The 24,645-nt window shown below is 44.1% G+C and overlaps 1 protein-coding gene across 2 annotated transcripts in view; it reads right to left on the bottom strand.

Moving 5' to 3' along the window:
• ACO1 (aconitase 1) overlaps positions 1–24,645 on the bottom strand; it is a 241,233-nt gene that overhangs the window by 105,308 nt on the left and 111,280 nt on the right. For both annotated transcript variants that reach the window (XM_030194231.1, XM_030194230.1), the window contains exons 6-10: positions 24,080–24,263; positions 16,861–17,000; positions 9,980–10,151; positions 9,789–9,889; positions 5,149–5,265 (exon numbers count right to left, since the gene is read on the bottom strand). In XM_030194231.1, coding sequence (XP_030050091.1) covers positions 5,149–5,265; positions 9,789–9,889; positions 9,980–10,151; positions 16,861–17,000; positions 24,080–24,263 — 714 coding nt within the window. The remainder of the gene's footprint in view (positions 1–5,148; positions 5,266–9,788; positions 9,890–9,979; positions 10,152–16,860; positions 17,001–24,079; positions 24,264–24,645) is intronic.

Below are 24,645 nucleotides of genomic sequence, written 5' to 3'. Positions count from 1 at the left end.
CCCCCCCCCCCCCCCCCCCCCCCCGTGCAGCTGCAGCATCTCACCCTCCTTGCAGGCCCGCCCAGCAGCAAAGTTCCTGACGGCGATTCCAGTCGCAACGATTCCCACACGCTGCCTGCCAGTGCCGGCTGCCGCTCAACAATCTCCTCTCGCTACTAAGCGCTAACCCGGAAGTCTCTCCTGCAGAGGAGAGACTTCCGGGTTAGCGCTTAGTAGCGCGAAGAGATTGAGCGGCAGCCGGCACTGGCAGGCAGCGTGTGGGAATCGCTGCGACTGGAATCGCCATCACTCAGGAACTTTGCTGCTGGGCGGGCCTGACCCGAACTTGGTGGGCGGGCCCGCCCATGGCTACGCCCCTGGTCCTGTGTTCGGGCCATATACATTTACCATTGTGTATGTCCGCCCCGCTAGTGCAAACACTATGAGCAAGTATCTGCCACCTTTGTCTTTTATTATTTTCTTTATCTCCCAGGGCTTATCGCCTCTAAACGCCACCAGGACACCTTTACTTTTTGTGTTATCATTACTAGAGGAAAAATGAATGATGGGGAACCTTTTATGATTACAAAGATATTCATATCTTGGTTTCAAATGAGTTTCCTGTATCAACCCAATATCCACCCCCAGCCGCTGTAACTCTCGGAATAGCAGTTGCCGCTTCCTGGGTACATTTAATCCCCTAACATTCAACAACAAGCATTTAATATCTCCCATCTCTCCTCTTGGAGTGCGGGGCCGCTTGTGCCTCTCTCCTAGTATCCTGGTCATAACTCTGTTTCTTAGCCATCATTTGTATCATATAACCATCGATCTCTTCCCCCCACCCCTCCTTTCCATAAAACCCTTCTCCCCTCCCATACCACCCCTTTATGATTTAGGCACCACTAAAGAATTCCCGTAGTTGCCTAATCAAAGAGGAAGGAGCAGAGAACCCGCTTCCGTGTGCCCCACAACAACAACATAGCTTAAACTACCTCTTATCCAAGACTGGAGAGTAACTCAACTTCTATAACTTTACAGTCAACTGTAGCAAATAGATTGGTGACAGTTCCCCCATTTGGATCACAATTCTTCAAGTGACTCGTGAAGCAGATTGTTGCCGCTGTAGTCTCTTTGGGTCCTTTCCCACCCGCTGCCACTTTGGAGGGAGAGGCCGGGCGCTGGGCCCGTTTCCAGCGCCGGTCTCAGGCCGATCCTCTGGTTCTGCTGTTTCCGGGCATATTAATCTTGCTTCTGCAATTGATTGAATTTCGATGCATTTTCCCGTCTTTGTAGAACACTAAGGCAAAGGGGTGTTGCCATCTATACTGGATTTTTAATTCTCTCAGGTGCGTCGTGAAGGGCTTCAGTTCTCCTCTCCTTCTTAGGGTCGCTGCCGCTAGATCCTGGTATATTTCGATAGCATATGAGTCCCATTTGAAGTCTGGGGTCTGTCGCGCCATTTTCAACACTTGCTCTTTAAGTTTATAGCTCGAAAAACACGCCATAATATCTTTTGGCTTATTGTTGCGTATTGGTCCCAGCGCTCGGTGTGCTCTCTCCAGTGATATTTGCCCAGGATCTACTGTCTCACCATTCAATGCTAGGAGCTCACATACGATTTTTTGGACTGTCTGCTCACTGTCCTGGTAGGTGGGTACCTCGGGCAAACCTCTGAATCTTAGATTGTTTTGTCTGTCCCTATTCTCCAGGTCTTCTATTTTATCAAGCAGCTGTTGTTGCTCGCTTCGCAGGTCCGTGATCTGATGATCCAACGTACCCAAGGCTTCACTATGAGCTTCTATTTGTACCTCTGTGTTTTCCATGCATGCACCCAGCTCTCTGATTTCTCCCCGCAGTTCTGCTCCCATCGTCGCCACCTCTGCTCGCAGCGCTTTAAGATCTGCGCTTTTGCCTTGGAGCCAGACCTGCAGGTTGGGCTGATCTTCCTCTACAAAGTCTGCCCCCATCTGCCGTTCCAGCGAGATTTCATGAGGCTTAGCGCGCTCTGCAGTCGCTGGCTCCTTTGTTTTTTTTTCTGTCGCCATTTTGTTTTCCCGCGTCGTCGCGGCTCTTGCAAAGGCAAACCACGAGAGATCCGCTGTAGATCGGGGTAAGCTCATATGCTGTGGTTGCGCAATTCCCCAGGTTAATGGTTATCATAAATTTGACTCTCCAGCCAGGTTTTACACCTTATTTAATGCCGTTTTCGTCAAGGGGCCACCGGAGCTATCCTCTCAGGCATCCATGCCGCTCGGTGACGTCACTTCCTCCTCTCAAGCTTCTCCTTCTAACCTACAAATGCACTCAGTCTGCAGCCCCTCATTACCTCTCTACCCTCATCTCCCCTTACGTTCCCACCCGTAACCTCCGCTCACAGGACAAATCCCTCCTCTCAGTACCATTCTCCACCACCGCCAACTCCAGGCTCCGCCCTTTCTGCCTCGCCTCACCCTATGCTTGGAATAAACTTCCTGAGCCCTTACGCCAAGCGCCCTCCATGCCCACCTTCAAATCCTTGCTCAAAGCCCACCTCTTCAGTGTCGCCTTCGGCACCTAACCTATTCAGGAAATCTAGACTGCCCCAATTTGATTGCCCCTATTTGACTGACTGTACATTTGTCCTTTAGATCGTAGGCTCCTTGAGCAGGGACTGTCCTTCTATGTTAAACTGTACAGCGCTGCGTAACCCTAGTAGCGCTTTAGAAATGTTAAGTAGTAGTAGTAGTAAGAGGGTTCTCCACACTAGCTGGTACCCTTTTAACGCAGGCCAATATTTCCAGAAACAAGAGCCACGCGACCACCCAAAACAGTGGGGAACTTACTCAAGATTGCTCTTTGAGGCTGTTTTTAACTCTTAAACCCGTATTCACCTATTCACTATCCAAGCTGTTGTAATCATTCCCATAATAAATGAAACCCCCTAATCCCTTATTTGTCCCGTTTGCCTGTCTTGAATAAACTGTCAGAGATTGTCTCGTGTTTGTGTACAGTGCTGTGTACACTTAGCAGCACTATAGAAATGATAAGTAGTAGTAGCAGTAGTCATATGTTCCCCATGAATCCTGAGCCAACTAGATATTCATGAGGGGGGCTCCATAGCTCTTTTGATGTTGTAATTATCGACTCTCCTCCCATGCTTCACCCATGTGAACACCTCCTTGCACTTATGCCCTATGCCACTTATGCACCCTTAAGGAATAGCGCTAAGCTACACTGCTGCTACTCGCAGGCTCTGTACATTCATGCACTTAATTGGCACAAATGTGAGCGCTCAGTTATAGAATTGCCCTTCATGTGTCCCCACTTTCCAAAATCTTTTTTTTTTTAACTTATAAACAACTTTAAAAAAATTTACAGCAGAATTGTTTTTTTTTTTTAGGATTTACAAAGTTTAACTGTACCTAAAAGGATAATCACATCTAGCTTTGTATACTGCAACAGTGCTACAGAGCATCAACTCAGTACAATGCCAGTTGCCTTCCTGGGGTTGCTTTAGACATTATCTCACCTGCTCTGTAAAGACTTTCCCATTCAAGAGTAATCTTTATTGCAGGAAATCACAAGCCTCAACATCAAGGGATCAGTTTGATTCAATGCTAGACATGCAAGTATGCTCTTCTTGTTAATCCTAGCCAGGGATTTTAAGAAATGAAAGGCAGAATTTCCTTCTCTCCTTAAGCCTTTAACTAAAGTTAAGACCTAACTTTATTTCAAGTGCATGTAGGTATGCCAAGCATCAGCAACTGGAGTGTTTAATGCTAGATTATAAACCTGCTGAACACAGGTGGATTTGTGCAAACTGTTCCATATGTGCCCTTGCATGCTGTATGTTTCACCAAGAAATCCCAAAATTATCCATCAGTTTGAACTGAGAAATGCTAATGTAGCATAAAAAATACAAAGATTTCTACCACGTTTTGATGTTTTAAATCCTGTTCTCCCTCCAAACATTCCAGCCCCCCTTCCCAGCATACTCCTTGACTTAAATTTTTAGTCCCACCCTACTTTGGGCACTGCTTTGCTACATCCCATTTGCTCTGTCCATTATTAAAACGGACATAGGAGCATCAACTGTTATTTCTAGGATAAGCAGCACAAAATCTGTTTTAGTGTTCTAGGATCTTGCCAGGTACTTGTGACCTGGATTGGTCACTGTTGGAAACAGGACACTGGGCTTGATGGACCTTTGGTCTGTCCCAGAATGGCAACGTTTATGCTCTTATGCTTATGTTTCTTCAAAATTATATCCCAGATTTCTATTCGTGTTATATGCCAGTGGCACCATGTGCTTATGTATTAAATTAAATCTTTTGGTTGTCGAGAGCTTCTCTAGGTATAGGCCCAATTCTATAACAGGGCAGCTCCGTGAGAAGTCCAATAAGGTGCCTATTTCATGTATATTTAATAAAGGCAAAATAGATGCCTACATGCCTTTAAAGAGGCAGTGTTAGATGTTCTAGGGCCCAGGCCAAAAATTTGGGAAAGAGTCTCAAAGCCTTTGGCAGGCTGCCCTTTCTTCAACTTCAGGTAGGTTTGGGGCCCCTTGAGGCACAGAAGCCCATGGAAATTGTCTTGTTTGCAACCCCCCCCCCCCCCCCCAATGCTGGACCTGTACTTTTATAAAATAAGTCCCCCGAACCAGTCCCAGTAGTGGGCAAATGCAAACACAGACATTTGCACTTGCTTCAAAGTTGGTTTAAATATGTGCATGTTCTCTACACATGTACTTGCATATTTTATAAAATCAATACTCATGTGAATCACAACTTCGGCCCTGCTCTACCCATACTATGCCTCCAGGAATGTCTACATACAGCACAATATGGTGTCCTGTCACCACACACACTTATATGTACACAAATGGCCAAGTAAATTTATAAAAGGCCTTTTTGGCGTGTAAAACTCGCTTTGAATGCAAAAAAAAGTCTTTATAAAAATTACCCCACCCCATTAACAGCATACCTGCTGTGATTATTTAATATAAACATTTCTTTAAAATATCCAAACTCTTCTAACTTTTCTCATCTGGGAAGGGGAACAAATATTACCAGAAAGCAAAAATAAATAAATCATTCACTAGGTCTTATTTTCACAAAATCATTTCCCTAAAGGGAGACAGGTAAGGGGATGGGCGCATCTCTTGCAAAGTGACCACTCGCTTCTCACCTTGGCTCCTAAGCAGCTCTCAAAATCCTTCTTCATTTCAGATACAGCTACTTTGTCCTGCGGCCTCTTGGGTCCACTGCAACAAGGGACGACAGTGCCGAGATCCAACTCTACAACCTGTTCGAGTACAGCCAGGAAATGGGTGAGAGACCCTGCCACGTCACTGCACAGTGAAGAAATTAAGACTTAAGGACAGCTATCGACACTGGCATGTATCTATCCATCTGCTACCTGTTAGTTACATGCAGTGTTCCCCAATAATAATTTAAAGAGTAAATAGCCATTCCTTATTGATCTGTTTCATCCCACACATCATTTTATAAACCCTGATCATATTCCCTCTCTGTTGTCCCTTCTCCTAGTTAAAGAACCCTAAACTGTTTGGCCTTTCTTCATAGGGAAGTTATTCTGTGACATTTACAAACTTGGCACTTTGAGCTGAATTTAAAGATAAGTTGCAGATTACTAGTAACAGGCTAGCAATTTCATATTTGAGTTCTTTTAGACTGAGGATGAAGACCAGCTAGCAGTAGTGTACGCGGGACGGTGGGAGCAATCCACCCCAGGTGCAGGCAACAAGGGGGTGCATAAAACAATTGTGCGGCTCTCAGCTCCACAAGTCCCCTGCCCCCTCTAACGTTACCTTCCTGTTCCAGAGCAGAGGACCAGCAGATCCGACAGCCATGCGACTACTCCATCTCCCCCCTTGCTAGGAAGGCGGGTGGTGGGGTCACGCCATCTAGACCTAGTGATTTTTTTAATCTTTAGTTTGACAAGTTGCTCTATTAATCTTTCGGTTTCCAGTTATTTGCTTCAGTTCCTCTGACTCCTTATATTCACAGATTGGAGATCTTTGCAACATCCTCCTCACTAAAAGAATTCACTTACCTCCAAATTCTATATATGGCGCCTTAAGTTGTGCGTGCTAATTTGGTCGCATTGCCAAACTGTGTGTGCACAACTTGATTAACAAGCCAATCCGTGCTGACAATTGGTACGTAATTAGTGGCACTAATTGGGTTTAATTAGAATTTACATGCACAACTTTCTAGACATATTCTATAATGCGGTGCACGTAAATTCTCATGCGCACAGTCAAAAAGGGGGGTGTGCTCATGGGCATTTCAAAAAACTATGTGAACTATTATACACTCGATCGATCTGCACCTAACTTAGGCGCAAGTATTCAGGCCTGGTTTTACGTGGCCTAAATGGTTGTGCCTAAATTTTGTAGTCGCAACAGTGTGTGAGCATATTCTATAAACTATGGTAACTTTTTGGCATCATTTATAGAATTATGCTAGCCACATGGTTTTTTGGCACCAATTTTTAAGGAATCATTTACAGAATTTGGTCCTTAGTCTTTTTGCTGTGGCCTCTCCCCTCTGAGTGCCTCATTCACCCCCTCCCCCCCATTATCTAGTAGTCTTCCTGACGTTTTGCTTCAAATGTACTTGAAAAAGCTGTGTGTGTTTTTGTCTCTATAACACGTTTCTTCACAAATTCTCGTGGCCTGCTTTATTAATATTTTACATTTAGCTTGCCAGTACTTATGTTCGTTCCTATTCTCATTTGTATGCCATTTACTTTAAAAAACAAAACAAAAAGAAGATGCCTTTTGTCTGCAATTGCTTCTTTCATCTCACCATTTTAATTACACAGGCATACATTATCTCTTCCTTCGATTTCGTTAGTTTATTGAATACATTTTATCTGGGCTTTCAAGATGGTATTTTTAAACAGTGTCTATGTTGCATTTTTTAGCCCTCTCAATTACTCTTTTTACCAGTTTTTTTCTAAATGTCCCCATTTTATCATAAAGTTAAATACTACTTTATGTTTCAACGTTTATTGTTTTCACAACAGTGAACTGTAACATACAAAGTTCCCAACAACACCCCCCCCCCCCCGACAAGTAACACTGTTTCCCATACAAAGATAATGTCTGTCATCAACGTTTTATAAATTTTCACCCCCAATTGAAGCAAAGCATACAGAAATCAAAATCCTCCCCAAACAAACCCTCCCCAACAAACTGTCAGATACCAACAAAATCCAAGGGCCCTTACTCTTTTGGCCCAAGGGTCAAACAAGATAAAGCGAGAAACTCCCCCAGGGACCCTCCCTCACTCACAGCACCCTCCCCCCTAAATGCTATTTTAATTGTTTTACTTGAAATCTTCCCTCAAGTGATTATGGGGCTCATTTTCACAGCCCTTAGACATAAACATTGCATAGGTTACTATGTAAATTTGTAAGTCTATGTGCTTTGAAAATGCATCTCTGTCAAATTTGATTGCATTAAGACATCTATTGCTAAGAGGCTCCACCACTAGGTCTCACCTGCCACCAAGAACTAGATCTAATATAGTTCCCCCTCTCACAGGTCCCAGGGCCATGTGCACTAAGGGTCAAGGGTTTGATATATTGCCTTTCTCTGGTACGACCAAAGCACTTCACACTTATTATATGCAGGTACTTTGTCTCTAGAGGGCTCACAATCTAAGTTTTTATACCTGGAGCAATGGAGAATGAAGTGACTTGCTCAGGGTCACAAGGAGCTGCAGTGGGAATCAAACCCCGGGTTCTCTGGCCCACTGCACTAACTATTAGACTACTCCTTCACTCCCTAGATATTCCCTTCACTATAAAAAGTAGTCATTATTGGCACCTCCTTAGTATACCCTAATGAGATTCTACCTAATCGATAACTGAAACCTCCCATTATTATTGTGCTGACAGTTTTATTTGACTGTCTAATCTATGTATGTACTCTAATATAGATCCTAACATGTTCCAACACACTTTGAGCTCAGCTAATTAGAAAAAGATAAAACAATGATGATGACCTTTACTGCATGCAAGCTAGAAGCATGCTACCCAATTTCAAACTCAGGGTTTGTTTAGGGGTAGGAGAGATCACATTTTCAGCTAAAGGTATTTGGCCGAGGTTGAGTTCTAAAAAGGTGCTCTCCGAAGGGCTATTCTCATTTAAGAGACTGAATATGTTTCAGTTATAATCACAAGAAAACACATTAGTTCAAAACCTGTGCCACAAACCAGTACTGATATTTCAGAAAGAGTAAAAGGAAGCGGAACCCTTTCTTTCATTGTGCAGGATGTCTAACAAACTCAGAAGCAAGCATTTAAGAGGCCTCTTGTCTCAATTTAGTATAAACCATCATGCTTGTGGGAACCCCCAAAAGTCACTTGTAGCTTTGTGCATGTGCAAAGGGGGGGAGAAGCATTTTGAAATGCATTTATGTGCTCTGCTGCAATTCCCCTGGAAGAAGCTACGTCAAACAAGGTAACAGAAAAAAAAAAAAAAAACTTTCACACCGAGTGGTTCATTTGGTGTGCATGCAAGATACAAAAATTGGAACAGACAATAGCAGACAAGATGAGAATCATCCATCAATCAATTTATTTACTACAACATATAAAACAATGGCTAAATGCCTAACAAAGCCACTTTTTGCTGTTATCCTAGATAATAATTTGCACCTCCAACGTTCTATGTCTGGCTGCCTGGGTTCGTAACATCTCCTGATATCAGCCAGCCTCCAGCGTTTCATTCCCCTCACTGTCCCGCCCTCACGTCAAGACGTAATGACGTCAGAGGGCGGAACAGTGAGAGGGAAGGGAACGCTGGAGGCGAGCTGACATCAGGAGGGATGTTACGAACGGGACGGAAGCCAGCAACAGCCAGCCAGAGAACGTTCAGGTACAAATCGAGGGGAGGAGAGAATTGCGGGACATCGAGGGGAGGGAGGAAGGGGAGGGGAGGGAAGAGGAGAATTGATGGACATGGATGGGATGGAAGAACAGTAGAGGAGAAAATCGCGGGACACGGGTGGGAGGGCAGGGAAGAGGAGAATCGCTGGACATGGAGGGGAGGGGAGGGAAGAGTTGCTGGACATGGAGGGGAAGGCAGGGGAGAGAGAAAAATAAAGCTTACATGACAGCCTTCCTAGGGCCCGTTTCATTGTTGAGGAAATGGGCATGGTTCCACTAGTTTTGGTGAATTGATTAGTAGCCAATCCAGGTCACAAGTACCTTTATTTTCATGGATAATAATGGTTTATGGCTGTGGTTCCCAAACCTGGTCCTGGAGGCACCCCAGTCAGGTTGTCAAGATATTGACAATGAATATTCAGGAGAGAGATTTGCATGTGCTGCCTCCACTGAATGCAAATCTCTCTCATGAATATTCATTGTGCATATCCTGAAAACCTGACTGGCTGGGGGTGCCTCCAGGACCAGGTTTGGGAATCACTGGTTTATGGATTTTTCCTTCATAAACTCAGCTATGCTAACTGCCTTGATCACATTTTTTGGCATCCTGAGTAGAAGAGCATAAAAGAGGGTGTATGATTCTCACTTTGTTCCCTCCAGCTCCCATTGCCTAACAACACACTAAAACAGCCAGCAACCGTGAACAGAAACAACATGATCCGAATTTGTCCTTTACAGAACAAAACCTCCCACACCACGCCCCTCTTGAATTATTTCTGAATCATAAAACCCAGGACTGAAGGGGGATCTGAAATAGCTGTGATTTGAAAAACACTCTCTCACTATCACCAAGGGAGCCATTTTCTTCATGCATTCTATTAAACTAATATTTATTACCACCTTACCTGAGTGAAATCTGGATCCTGGGCAGCATCATTGAAGTTCCTGAACATTCCCACTGCCTCGAGGTACCTCTGAATATATTTAATTTTTTCTTCTTCACGACCTGAAGATGAAAGTTGCACATAACCAAAGGCTCCACCATGTCTCTGTTCTACAGGGATGCTTAGGTTTTCTCACTTCCCCTGTCACTCACCTGTCTGCAGCAGATATCGGACACTAATGTGATCCACTGGGAAGAAAGCTGCCGTTGCCCCATATTCAGGGCACATGTTGGCAATGGTGGCACGATCAGCGATGGACAGCTGGGCCACACCTGCCCCAAAGAACTCAACGAACTTACCCACAACACCAACTTGGCGGAGGTGCTGAAAAACAAAACAAAATGTACTTCTCACTTAATTCCAATACCATACACAGGCCTCCATTTACTAACCCACAGTATCAGCAAGAACTCCAATGGTAATTGTAGAGGGTATTCCCAGCACTTTTACAAAGGCAGGCCATGCTGCCAACATGAGGCAATGGTCTCTACCACACATTAATAATGTGGTGGTCATTAACATGGAATACAGTTAATTCTTGATGTGTGATACTTTATGTACTCAAATATAAACCCATCTCAATGTAAACTGAGAAAACATTTTTCCCCTAAAAAAGGGAGGAACTGATAACTCGAACCTCCCTCTCACTGGTGTCCAGGATTTCTCTCCTTACCTCACTTTTCTGTGGTGTCCAGCATGTCTCCCCTTATTTCCCTCTCCCGTGACCTCCCCTTACCTCTCTCTCTCAGATCAGCTGATACTGACAAACAAAGCATGGCAGACAGCCGGTGCAGGGCCTTGAGCATCTGCACATGCGCAAGGCCTGCCAACTTCTGCCCTCTCCAAAACAGGAAGTTTTAAGAAGCAGGAGCCAGCAGGCCTCACCAGCTGACTGCAATGTTTTTCGTGTCAATGTCAGCCGACCTGGGAGATACAGGTTGAGGGGAAAATGCAGGACACCACGAGGGAAAGGTGAAGGGGAGACATGCAGGACATCCCTGGTCCCTATGTCATCCGGTATCCAGTAAGTCCTGTCGGCTACTCGAACCCAGGAGCTCAACTTCTGGGGGGCTTAGTAGCTAAGTGCAGGTGAAGCTGTGTGGACCAGTCCGGTGTGCTCCAGTCCAGTGTTCCAGTACATGTGTTCCGGCTCGCTGGGCGGTGCCTGCAGTCCCTGCCGGTGCCGGTGTGCTTGCCCAGCGTTGGTTGGTGGGTTTTGCCTGCTGCTGTCGCTCCTCGTCAGCAGCCCAAGGGCTCACGTTTGCTCCAGAGCCCGGCCCCGCGGGCTCTGAACCTGAGAACCTGACACAAATCCAGACATATTCTGGATCTGCATGCACAACTTAGTTAACAAGCCAATCAGTACCGATAATTGCCACTTAGCAAAGCAATTATTGACATTAGCATTAATTAGAATTTACACGCAGAACTGTCTAAGCATATTCTATAACATAATGCGTGTAAATTTTAAGTCACATAGTTGAAAGGGGACTTGTCCATGGGCATTTCTAAAATCTATGCGCGTTGTTATAGAATACACCTAAGTCTGTGCCTAATTTAGGCGTCAGCATTTACACCAAGTTTTACTTGGCATAACCATCCACAACTAAATTTGTAGCATGGACGAGCGCTCGGCGTATTTTATGAACCGCACTGAAATTTAGGCTTATTCTATACAGTACATCTAAATTTAGGTGTAATATATAGAATACGCCTAGGCGTATTTCATGTCGGCATCAATTTTTTAGGCGTGATATATAGAATAAGTACATAAGCATCGCCATGCTGGGACAAACTAAAGGTCCATCGAGCCCAGCACCCTGTCACTGACAGCGGCCAAAAGAACAAGCAATTTGTCCCGCCCATCCTAGAAATACTGTATTCCCTCGTCCATTCAATAACATTCTATGGCTTTTTCCTCCAGGAAGCTGTCCAACCCCTTTTTGAAGTCTGCTAAGTTAACCGCCTTAACCACCTTTTCTGGCAGCGAATTCCAGAGTTTAACTACGCGTTGAGTGAAGAAAAATTTCCTCCGATTCTGTTTTAAATTTACCACACTGCAGTTTCATCACATGCCCCCTTGTCCTAGTATTTTTGGAAAGCGTAAACAGATGCGCCACATCGACCCGTTCCATTCCACTCATCTTATAGACCTCTTATCATATCTCCCCTCAGCCGCCTTTTCTCCAAGCTGAACAGCCCCAGCCTCTTCAACCTATCCTGATAGGGAAGCCGTCCCATCCCCTGTATCATCTTTGTCGCCCTTCTCTGCACCTTTTCCAATTCCACTATGTCTTTTTTGAGGTGCGGCGACCAGAATTGAACACAATACTTGAGGTGCGATTGCACCATGGAGCGATACAATGGCAGAATAATATCCTTATTTTTATTTTCCATCCCTTTCCTATTGATACCCAACATTCTATTTGCTTTCCTAGCCGCAGCAGCACATTGTGCAGAAGTTTTCAACGTATCATCAACGACACATAGATCCCTTTCTCGGTCCATGACTCCCAACGCTGAACCTTGCATGACATAGTTACAGTTTGGGTTCCTCTTTCCCACATGCATCACTTTGCACTTGTTCACATTAAACGTCATCTGCCATTTAGACGCCCAGTCTCCCAGTCTCGTAAGGTCCTCTTGTAGTTTTTCACAATCTTCCCGCGATTTGACTACTTTGAATAACTTTGTGTCATCGGCAAATTTGATTACCTCACTAGTTACCCCCATCTCTAGGTCATTTATGAATATGTTAAAATGAGTACAAACAGCCCGACACAGGCCGTGTTTCGCCCAACTGGGCTGCTTCAGGGGCTATAAAAGATATTTAAAAAATAAAATTGGTGAGTAATCTGCTGTAATATTACATATCTAGGTAACATACATAAAAATTATATACACATACATGTATATGCAAATACAACAAATATATCATGTATATACATACATAAATTTAAAATAATATGTATCTCATAAAACATGATCCACTGATATGGAGCCAGATATGTGACCGAAGCACTGGCTCCATATCAGTGGATCACGTTTTGAAATCTCTGACTCAGCTGTTTTTTTCCAAACCAACCCTTGATGCATGTGAGTCCAATACATTTTTTTAAAACACTTTTTTTTAAAACAAGTCAAGTTCTCTATTTTAGCATATAACATTGATATTTACTCACACAAATCTTTTTAAATTAACAGGATTTCTACATTTTGCCTTATATTTGGCAACAAAGGATTTTCTGTATAGGTGGGTGTCTTAGCCTATGTTAATTCATTCTCATGTATACATAGGATATAGCTGTTCCTTTTCTTTTGATTTCTGTTTTATCAATAATTAATATAATTTTAGATGATGTTCTCTATATATGTATTGCCCAAGCGATAAGTGTTATATATAGGGCATGTTTTATGAGATACATATTATTTTAAATTTATGTATGTATATACATGATATATTTGTTGTATGTGCATATACATGTATGTGTATTGTAAAGAATATGGGGAGAATAGTAGAGAGCAGGAAGAAAAGGGGGGAGAACGACCCTGCAAACCCCAAAAAGCCCCAGAGGAGTCTCGCCCTTACAGGCAGATTTTCCCCAGGAGAAGACTTCAAATTAGAAACTACAACTCCCAGCATCCACCTTGGGTACAAGGGAGACAAACCAGGGCGTACTCCCATGAGGCGCCAAAAGGGGGCTGCCAGGGAAGGAGAAATACTAATTCTACAACCTGGGGGAGGGGGAGGTGGAACAGGTGGGAAAAGGTTAATGAGTAAAAGGAGGAGCAGCTGGGAGAAAAAGGGTGGGGCGAAGAGAGCATGGACTGGGCTCCTGAGAAGGAGGAGAGGGAAGGGGGGCCTTGGGAGATGGAGGTAACCGCCCAGGAGCCGGCCCTGGAGGAGCCCATGGACATTTCTGCCCTGGCCCAGAGGAGCGCATAGAAGTAAGAAGGGCCCTGGAAAAGAGAGGATCCGGGCCAAAGAAAGAGGGGTCAAAGCGGGAGGAGGTCAGGTGAGAAAGAGAGACTGACCAAGAGGGAGGGACCCCAGGCTTTGAGTCCACACTTGGCTACATGAACTGTGGATTTAAAAGCCAAGTTATATTGAACTGTTTTGAGAGCTTAGCTACATGAACTGTGGATTTAAAAGCCAAGTTATATTGAACTGTTTTGAGAGCTTAGCTACATGAACTGTGGATTTAAAAGCCAAAGTATATTGAACTGTTTTGAGAGCTTGGCTACATGAACTGTGGATTTAAAAGCCAAAGTATATTGAACTGTTTTGAGAGCTTGGTTACAGGAACTGTGGATTTAAAGCCAAGTTATATTGAGCTGTTTTGGGCCAGCCGTACTTGCCGGAACTAGGCTTAGGGGAACCCGGCTGTAGGGGGGGCAGGGTTCTGATAAACCTGACCGGCCCGAAAAGGGTTTCTTGACGGGTCCGCTGCTTCTCCCAAGACTAAGGGGGAAGAGGGGAATCAGCGGCGGAAGCCCGGGCTGTGTTCTACCAAGCTGAAGGATAAAAATAAAAGGAAAAAGTTATTGTTTGATCCTGTGGTTTTCCTGTTTTTTTTGGAGAAGAAGTGTATGATAGAGGAGGCTGAGAAAGGCGAATAGTCCCATAGGCGGAGAGACGCTCAGCACCTTTACAGTATATAATTTTTATGTATGTTACCTAGATATGTAATATTACAGCAGATTACTCACCAATTTTATTTTTTAAATATCGTTTATAGCCCCTGAAGCAGCCCAGTTGGGCGAAACACGGCCTGTGTCGGGCTGTTTGTACTCATATAAATATTGTTGTATTGTTTAAATAAATTGCATTTCATTTCTACACGATCTGCTTTTTTTGTTTTCCATCTTGGAGTTTGCAGACCGTCTGCCTTCGTGCTTTCTTGAATATGTTAAAAAGCAGAGGTCCCAGCACTGATCCCCGAGGGACCCCGCTAACTACCCTTCTCCATTGCGAATATTGACCTTTTAGTCCTACTCTCTGTTTCCTATCTTTCAACCAGTTTTTAATCCACAGTAAGACACTACCTCCGATCCCATGTCCCTCTAATTTCCTCTGTAGTCTTTCATGAGGGACCTTATAAAACGCCTTCTGAAAATCTAGATACACAATATCAACCGGCTCACCTTTGTCCACATGTTTGTTTACCTCTTCAAAGAAATGCAGTAGATTGGTGAGGCAAGACTTCCCTTCACTAAATCCACGTTGACTTTGTCCCATTAGTCCATGCTTTTGAACGTGCTCTGTAATTTTGTTCTTGATTATAGTCTCTACCATTTTGCCCGGCACAAACGTCAGACTCACCGGTCTATAATTTCCCAGGTCTCCTCTGGAATGAAGTCCTAAGTGACTTGCCCAAGATTACAAGGAGCTGCACAGGGATTTGAACCTGGCTCTCCTGGTTCTCAATCTGTTGGTCTAACCATTAGGCTACTTCCGTGGTTCCCAAACCTGGTCCTGGAGGCATTCCAGCCAGTCAGGTTTTTGGGAAATCCACAATGAATATTCATGAGAGAGATTTGCATGCAGTGGAGGCAGTGCATGCAAATATCTCTCATGAATATTCATTGTGGATATCCCAAAAACCTGACTGGCTGGAGTGCCTCCAGGACCAGGTTTGGGAACCACTGGGCTACTCTTTAAATTTCCTATGGGGAAACCAGCCTGCAATCCACTGAAGACACCTGCAGCAGCTGCCTAGTACAGTGCACACACAACCTTTCCAAGAGTGAATGAAATGTATGCCAAAGCAATAATTCCCTTAAAAGGGACAACGCTTTGGATAGGAACCAAGTCCTCAGAAGTAGCATTGACTTTCTGGGCCAATATTTAACGAGTCTTTCAAAAACGCTCCCTGACAGAACAGAAAAAAAAAGTCATCCCTCGTGGTCTTCAAAAGGTCTAGGGATGTTAGACTCCCCTAAGTCCTTTGTGATCTTCTCCAAGTCAACCCCCAAAGATAAGCTTTCTTTTAAAAGGAAGCTTGCTGAGTGGCATCTTTGAAGCCACCTCTGCTGACCAATTGTAGAACCATAGCAACCGCTGCACCATCATCACTGTAGTCATGTTCTCTTAGCAAGGACATTAGGAAGCATCCCTTTTTCCAGACAAAAAGCCTAGTGCTTCAGAAGAACAAACTCAGGAGAAAAGACTTCCTGTACTACAGCCTCCTGTCTCCCAGATCCCTCATCCGAATGCCATGAAGATCTCTTTGCTCTGGCCTGAAATGGGCACAGTGTAAGTAGCTCCTGCCAAAAGAGTGCCTATTCCAGACCTTGCTGCTACCCTTACAAGCCTGATCCGCCAGCACCACCATTGTGCCCAGTGTCCTAGGCACTGCTACAGCTAGCAGTAAACTCCCTCAGGATCTGCAATGCTTCCGACACCACTCCTCTTCAAACGCAGGGTACTGACAGGCCACACTGGTAATTTAAGTAAACATGGCCCTGAACTCTGCTTAGGTATTCTACTGGTTAAAATTTAACTGTAAAGTTAACCACAGTAAGGCGAAATGCTGATGCAGGATGGAAGAAAATCCGGGGTGCACTGAAAAAATGAGTTCCTTTTGGGTGGATCCTCTCCTTTTAGCTTGCTAATTTGTTGACTCTTGTCACGATGATGTATCCCACTTCCTCGCTCCCCATGGGTATCACTTGTTTTAGTTGGTTTTAAATTAAAAACCACTGTAAAATGAGAGGTTATATAAGGCTGATTTTATTATGTTTCAAAGATGCCATAACAATGTGTATTTATGTTAATGTTATATATTGTATGCTCTTTAAACAACTCAATAAAGACTTCTTGTTAAATTAAAAAATTAAAAAAAATCTGTGTGTAAACCTTCCGTGGGTTAGATTTAAGGCAGTCATTTCTGTAGCTGCGCTTTTGCTAACCAGTTTAGTCAGTCAGCACTGAATACTGCGTTAGCTGAACAAAAAATAATTGGGGTGTGCAGTTTAAATATATGCACACCACGATTCTGTGATATCAAAAGTAAACATACCACCAGCTTACCTTTGTAATAGTTAGGACTATGTCTGTGGAAGTTACCAAGGGATGGGGATTTCCCTCCAGTTTGTAGCCAATTACTTCAGGGAGCACCATACTGATCGGCTGGCCCAGCATTACGGCTTCTGCTTCAATTCCTCCTACCCCTTAATGTAAACAAAACAAAATGACAGAGAGTAAGACCACATATGCACAATGGGCAGAATGAACTTGTGACAGCATCCATCCAAGTACCACCCAGAATGGTTTAAGCTGGTGCTTTGCAAAGTTTTCCATACAGTACCCATCCCCTAGTTATTATAAAATTCCAGCACCCAAGTCCAAACAAGTTTGCACAAAGAAGGGAGAAAATGGCTAAATGAAGAAAAAAAAAACCAACAAAAAACCCTGCAACCTATGCTCATCCATAAAATACAAAATGCATCTATAATCTTGCACAGAGCTACTCGCAGCAATTTACTACAGAAGAGATAGGTGAAGTGCTCCTGGTGCTGTCTGGTGTAAAAATATGCAGTTTTAGGGCTTCCCAATGTATCACACTGGCCTCCTACAAAACTCACCCCACTCTTCCACCTTCTGGCCTGGGAAGAGGAGATGGGAGACAGATGTAGTTGAATTTAAGGGAGACAGGAAGTAATGAAGTACCTAAGAGGAGGGAAAATAACAAAGAAGCTGGGGCAGAAAACAAAGAGCAGAAGGAAGGAAGAAGAAGAAGTGACATGCCAAAATACAGAAGTGGAGCAAGGTTCCAATGCAACCCAAGAAATCTTCAGCTTCTTCTGGTTCCACTGCACCTCCAAGACTTGGCTCTCTATTTCAGCTGAGGACATTGACTATTTCCTGCAAGCTAGGAAGTGGAGAGAGAGTGGGTTGTTGGGTATTTTGTATGCAAGTCTTATTTATAGTAGCTGAAGAGTGGTGTGGATGATGTATGGATGTGTTAGTGGTTAACTGTGTTAGACTTTGGGTTGGGGAGTGGGTAGTACTGGGTTCGTTCGGTGCAGGGGTTAATTCCTTTAATTCCCACTCAGGGGACCTGCGAAGTCTGCTGTTTGGTGTATGTTGTATAAGTGGGAGGAATCAGTTGGGGGAGAGGGGCCTGGACGGGTTAGTGGGAAGGGGATTGGGGAAGATGTTACTAATTGTTTTTCATTACTTGTTTGGATTTGGAGGGCTTTGTTATGGATATGTACAATTTTGCTTTTGTCAGTTGTTTACTATGAGTGCTGATTTAAAAATACTTTCTTATAATGTGAAAGGCTTGACTACGCCTCAGAAAAGACAAAGGCTTTTTAAGAGCTGCTCCACCTAAAGTCACAAGTTGTGTTTCTACAGGAGATGCACCTTCGATGAGGGGCTCCTGGCTCATCCTCGCTTTTCTCATGTTTACCATGCTTCCATGGCCACGGGGCATAAGAGATGTGGGGTTGTCATCCTGTTAGACTCTTCTTTGCAGGTACAGATCCTTCACACTAGACGTGATCCAGAGGGACACTTCCTGTTGCTTCACCTTCTTCTGGACCAGGATGAAGTGACCTTGGCTGCTGCTTACGCCCCAAATTAACACCAAGAAGTATTTTACTCCAGGCAACAAAAAGCTGTCTCTCCCCTTCTTCAGGGGTAAGCTAATCCTGGGGGGGGGCGGACGACTTTAACGCTACTTTTAACTCCAATTTGGATCGTTCTGGAGTTATAGCTGATCTATTGCATTTCTGAGGCTTTCAAAAATCTCTCTCATACACAGGGCTTATGTGATCCCTGGAGGCTTCCTCACCCTTGGAGTCATAACTACACCTTCTTTTCCTCCACACATCAATCTTACTCTAATATTGATGGCTCTGCACTCAGATATTGGATGTATAACTCTTTCAGATCAAGCACCTGTCTGGGTCTTCCCACCTTCTCTTTGGGAGAAGGAGAAAGACCAGCGCTGGACTTTAAATACCTTACTAAAGCAGGATGACAAGCTAGTGCGGGGCTATCAGGACATTTTGAAAGAATACTTAGATCTCAATCTTCACGCTGCTCCCTCAGTATTGTATAGGATGCCGCCCTGAAAGCAGTGTAGAGGGGATACTTCTTGCAGCAGGCTAGTTGACGTTCTCGCCAACAGAGGGCTCAACTATCCCGCTGTCTTGATATTTCCAGACTAGAATCTAGTCACAAGGCCACTGGATCAGCTGCCACTCTTCGGGAGTTACAGGTGACCAAACTTCAATTAGATGACATTTATTCTGACCAACTGAGATTTGTTCAGTCACGTAAGAAAGTACACAATTATGAATATACAAATAAATCAGGGCGGATATTGGCTTTAAAGCTTTGCACACAGAAAGCAGAACGATCTATTCTTAGCTTGAAATATGAACACAGGAAATCTACTCATGAAATCATCCTCAATCCGGTGCCATTTTCAGGACTTATATCAAATTCCTTATTGCCCGGACTCTACCATTAGCCCAAACATTATAGACGCTTTCCTGTCCTCATGTCATCTTCCTTCTCTCACTGACGAACAGCACAAAGACTTAGATCACCCTGTTACGTCGAAAGAGGTCCAGATAGCCATAAGGAGCTTCCCATGTGCAAATCACCTGGCTGAGATGGCCTCCCAAATGATTTGCGGTAGACCTGAACTGCTAAATGAGGCTTGGTTGGGGGGTGGGGAGCTGCCCCCTGCCATGATGGAGGCATGGATTGCTGTCATCCCCAAACCAAAGACTGAAATGAGTGTGCCTCATATCGAGCCATCTCTGTTCACAATGATGTCAAGTTGCTTGCAAACGTTCTGGCTAATCGACTAGCCAGAGTATTACCCTCTCTAATTCACCCTGACCAGGTGGGATTTGTGGCCCACCTCTAGGCAATGGACAAATCAGTCCTATGCTGCTCTAGGACAGTGAGGAAATCTGGGCAACTATATCAAACATGACTGCCACAGGACTTCAGGGAAATGGAAGAGAAGCCAATAAACACATTTCAGTTATAAAAAAATGTAGGGGGAATGAGACTTGATATACCACCTTTCTGTGGTTACAATCAAAGTGGTTTACATACTATATACAAGTACTTTGTACCTGGGCAATGGAGGGTTAAGTGACTTGCCCAGAGTCACAAGTAGCTGCAGTGGGAATTGAACCCAGTTCCCCAGCATCAAAGTCCCCAGCATTAGCCACTAGGGTACTCCTCCACTCCAATGTAGATATAAAGGGCCCGATATTCCAAGAGATTTAACCAGGTAGGAGATGCTGCTGCTTAGTTAAACCCCGCTAAGGTGGCTGGCCGACTATATTCAGTGCCAATTAACTAGAAAGTGCCACAAAATTGGTTCTAACCAGCCATTCCCTATCCAGCTAGGGTAGGGGGTGAAGCTTGGCCAGAACCACAACTTAGCTGATTAGTAGCGATATTCAGTAAGCAGATAAAGTTAAGATGCCACTGCCGCCTTAACATCTTTCTGTTCTGTAGCTCCACACTGCAGCTGCCTCCCCTTCTTCTGTTGTGTGGTGGACATCTCCACCATCTGCTGCTGACATCATCATGAAAGTCTAAAGACACTTTGAGGGGCATAATCGAACGAAAACGTCTATCTCCATGGGCGTTTATCTCCGAGTTCGGGTCCGTGAAGGGGCGGACCGAACCGTATTTTCGCAAAAAAATAGACGTCCATGTTTTATTCGACAATGTGTGAGCTGGGCGTTTTTGTTTTTCAGCGATAATGGAAAATGAAAGCGCCCAGCTCAAAAATGAATAAATCCAAGGCATTTGTTCGTGGGAGGGGCCAGGATTCGTACTGCACTGGTCCCCCTCACATGCCAGGACACCAACCGGGCACCCTAGGGGGCACTTTTACAAAAACAAAAAAAAAGGTAAAAGAGCTCCCAGGTGCATAGTACCCTTCCCTTGTGTGTTGAGCCCCCCAAATCCCCCTCAAAACCCACTGCCCACAAGTCTACACCATTACTATAGCCCTAAGGGGTGAAGGGGGGCACCTACATGTGGGTACAGTGGGTTTGGGGGGGTTGGACGACTAAGCATTAAGCAGCACAATTGTAACAGGTAGGGGGGGATGGACCTGGGTCCACCTGCCTGACGTCCACTGCACCCCCTAACAACTGCTCCAGGGACCTGCATACTGCTGCCTGGGAGGAGGGTATGACATTTGAGGGTGAAAATAAAAAGTTGTGAAACATAATTTTTTTGTGGTGGGAGGGGGTTAGTGACCACTGGGGGAGTCAGGGGAGGTCATCCCCGACTCCCTCTGGTGGTAATCTGGTCATTTAGGGCACTTTTTGGGGCCTTATTCGTGAAAAAACAGGGTCCAGGAAAAGTGCCCTAAATTCTACCTACAAACGCATACTTATTTTCCATTATCGGCGAAAGGCGCCCATCTCTGTTCGGGTGATAACCACGCCCCAGTTCCGCCTTCACCACGCCTCTGACACGCCCCCGTCAACTTTGTCCGCATCCGCGACGGAGTGCAGTTGAAAACGTCCAAGTTCGGCTTTCGATTATACCGCTTTATTCGTTTTTGTGAGATAAACGTCCATCTCCCGATTTAGGTCGGAACTTGGGCGTTTTTCTCGTTCGATTATAAGCAGGTTTGTCTCTGATGACATCAGCAGACTGTTAACCCTATAATCCTGTCAAAAAGTTTCTTAATGAGGAGTGGGTCATTTGCAGGGTTTCATGGGCCAGGTCTGGTCCAGAGGCCACAATTTTCCCAGCTAGCCGGTTTAGGAAAATGGCATAAAAATAGCATCCCTCCATTGCTGAACACACTCATCTTTGTCCCCAGCAGATGCAACCCTCTCTGTTTAGCTCATCCATGCTACAATGAAATGAGCAGGTATCAGACTCCCTCTGATTAGGAGCAATATGCTGTGTGCCATTTTCATGATTTCCTGCCGAAATACCAGTTTCTTCTGAAAACCAGCAGATGGTCAGGAGACTTTCACCTGGCTAGTGTTTTTTTTTATTTATCAGGATTTATTTTCCACCTTTTGGAAGAAATTCACCCAAGGCGTTATACAGCAAGAACAATCTGTACACAGGCAACAGACAATTACAGCAGAAAGAATATTTAAACAACAGTATACATTATGGCACAGTATGCTACTTGTCCCACTATAGTAAGACAAAGAAACTGCACAAGGACAGTGTACTCATACAAAATGAATACAGTGCAATCCACTTAAGTGCAAGGGTCTGGGACCAAAGAAATACATGCAGTTAACCGGAGCGTGCACTTAACTGTTGTGACCCAAAGAAGCTTGAAATCTGATAAACACATGTACTGTTTATTATATGTACAGTATACAGTCTCTGTTAACTGACATAGGCTTACTTGAAGTAATCAGTCATTGGTTACCTGTGGCAGGTAACCAATGAGATTTCAAATTTATCGCCCCTTTGTCACGTGCCAATCGGCTTCCATATTCCGTGCGTACGCTTATGCAGAGTCTTTCCTGCAAGGGAGCAGTCTTAAACCATACATATAAGCGAATCTTGCACTTATCAGTGGTGCGCTAAACCGACGTTTGTCCCCATAGAAACTGATGGCGCCAAAAAAGGGACCGAAGTACGGCATGCAGTTAAACAGAGCACGCGCTTATCCGACGTGCACTATATTACACCATCTTACTGTTTTTACCCCCTAAAACCTTCACACTGCATCTGGGGGACCTTTTACTAAACTGTGGTTAAAAGGGGGCTTGCACTAGCGTCAACTCGTGCTTACGATGCGCGCTGAGGCCCCCTTTTACCGCAGTGGGTAAAAGGTTCTCTCTCTTTTTTTTTTTTTTAATGGCCGTGCAGTAAGTTAACCACTTACCGCGCAGTCATTTCAGGGGGGACACTTACTGCCACCCAATGATGGTGGCAGTAAGGGCTCCTGTGCTAACCTGGAAGTAACCATCAAGTAAACACTGGAACCACTAACTTCTGCAAACTACTGAAGACCCATCTCTTTAACAAGGCACACCACAAAGATCAACAAATGTGAACTCCTCTACATATATCCAGTATTGTCTTATTATATTTGCTTGTTATACTAATATCATGCTTTTTCATTATCATGTCACCCAAGATCCTTCCATAATACTAATTATCTATCTTATTATATATTTCCACTATTCATGATGTATTGTAAGCCACATTGAGCCTGCAAAGAGATGGGAAAATGTGGGATACAAATGCAATAAATAAAAAAACTACAAAAAGAGACAAATATTTCTATAGCGCTGGAAATGGTTCGCGCTGGGGTGGAAACTACCGCTGGGCTACTGCAGTAGCCTGGCAGTAGTTCCTGTTTAGTGTATGGCAAGCCCACGGTGGGCTGTCACTTAGTAAAAGGGCCCCCTATGACTGGTGTTTGTGGATGGGGCCCCTGTACAAACTGCTCTTTTCTGGTGCAGATGCTCATGCCCAAAGTTCCTTACAATGAAAGATTTTTGTTAAGACCTGGGATCCTTATTTGGGAATTTTATAACTATGCAAAATCAATCTGTTTTGTTATTATTTATTTATTACATTTGTACCCCGCGCTTTCCCACATACAGCAGGCTCAATGCGGCTTACATAGTAAAAGAAAGAGCATTACAAAGAACATGTGAGAGGAATATTATAAACTGTGATAAGCATAGCTGCTTACATAGTAAAAAAACATTACAAAGGACATGTAAGAAGAATATTACAAACTGTGATAAATACAGTGGCAACAATGCCCAAGAATATATGAATTGGAATAGGGATGGTAGACAAGGATAGGATAGGAAAGGTAAAATGGTAAAACGTTAAACAATTAGGAGCTTTAGGGTTCCTTCCCTTGATGAGGAGGAGTTTCTGACACAGCAGGTAGGATTGGTGAGGTTAGTGTGGTCAGAGGAGATGGGGCAGATAGGTTTGGAAGGGTGGAAATCTAATGGGAAAAAATTGTCACCTTCTTTTTTGTATTCTTGCAAAGTTGCGTGACTTGATACTTTTAAATAACATGAATGCCCACAATGCTGCCTCATTTTAGGATCTACCTTCAAACTTCCTTTGCAACATTCCCACCCCCAACACCAGCCAAACCCAGGAAGAATGAGACCTGACCTGGGAGTTTAATCTGGGACCTTCCACAGGGCAGTGTCCAGCATCTGCCACCTGAGCCATATAGGTATGGGTGATCTGCTGTAGCTAACAGTCAAGTAAGAGAAACAGTCATGGTAAACAGAGAGCTTACCCCATCCAAGCACTCCCAAGCCATCAATCATGGTTGTGTGTGAATCTGTCCCCACCAGGCTGTCTGGATAATAGTACCCATCCTGGTCAAACACTACTCGTGCCAGGTACTCTAAATTCACTTGGTGGATAATTCCGGAGCCTGGCGGAATAATCCTCATATTTTGAAAACCTTGGGAACCCCACTGAAACAAAACAGAAAGCAAAATATTGTCAAACAACACTCTGTATATGGAAAGCTGCTCTGGAGGAGACCTGTGAACACCTGAACCCCAGCACTAACACTGTTTTAGAAACAGCATGCTTTTAAAAAGGACCAGTATATTTTTGAATGGGCTCTACACAGGTGAGTTATGGAAGGCAATAATGAGAATTTTGGCTTCATTGACTACTTATTTTCTAATGTTCAATGTTTTTATGTAGAACTTTGATCTATGTTCCAGCTGAGCAGTAGTTAGTTATTTGTCTCTTAGAAATGACACACGTTTTGTCTCATTGTGGTGTATACCTAGAAAAAAAAAGCAGCCGGGAAGTGGGTTGGGGCGGGATAATTTTATAACAGTCCAG

This window comes from Microcaecilia unicolor, chromosome 2 (genome assembly GCF_901765095.1).
Source record: "Microcaecilia unicolor chromosome 2, aMicUni1.1, whole genome shotgun sequence".
Classification (NCBI taxonomy): domain Eukaryota; kingdom Metazoa; phylum Chordata; class Amphibia; order Gymnophiona; family Siphonopidae; genus Microcaecilia; species Microcaecilia unicolor.
Note: the sequence above shows the minus strand (reverse complement) of the source record. Positions and strands in the feature narration are given on the sequence as shown.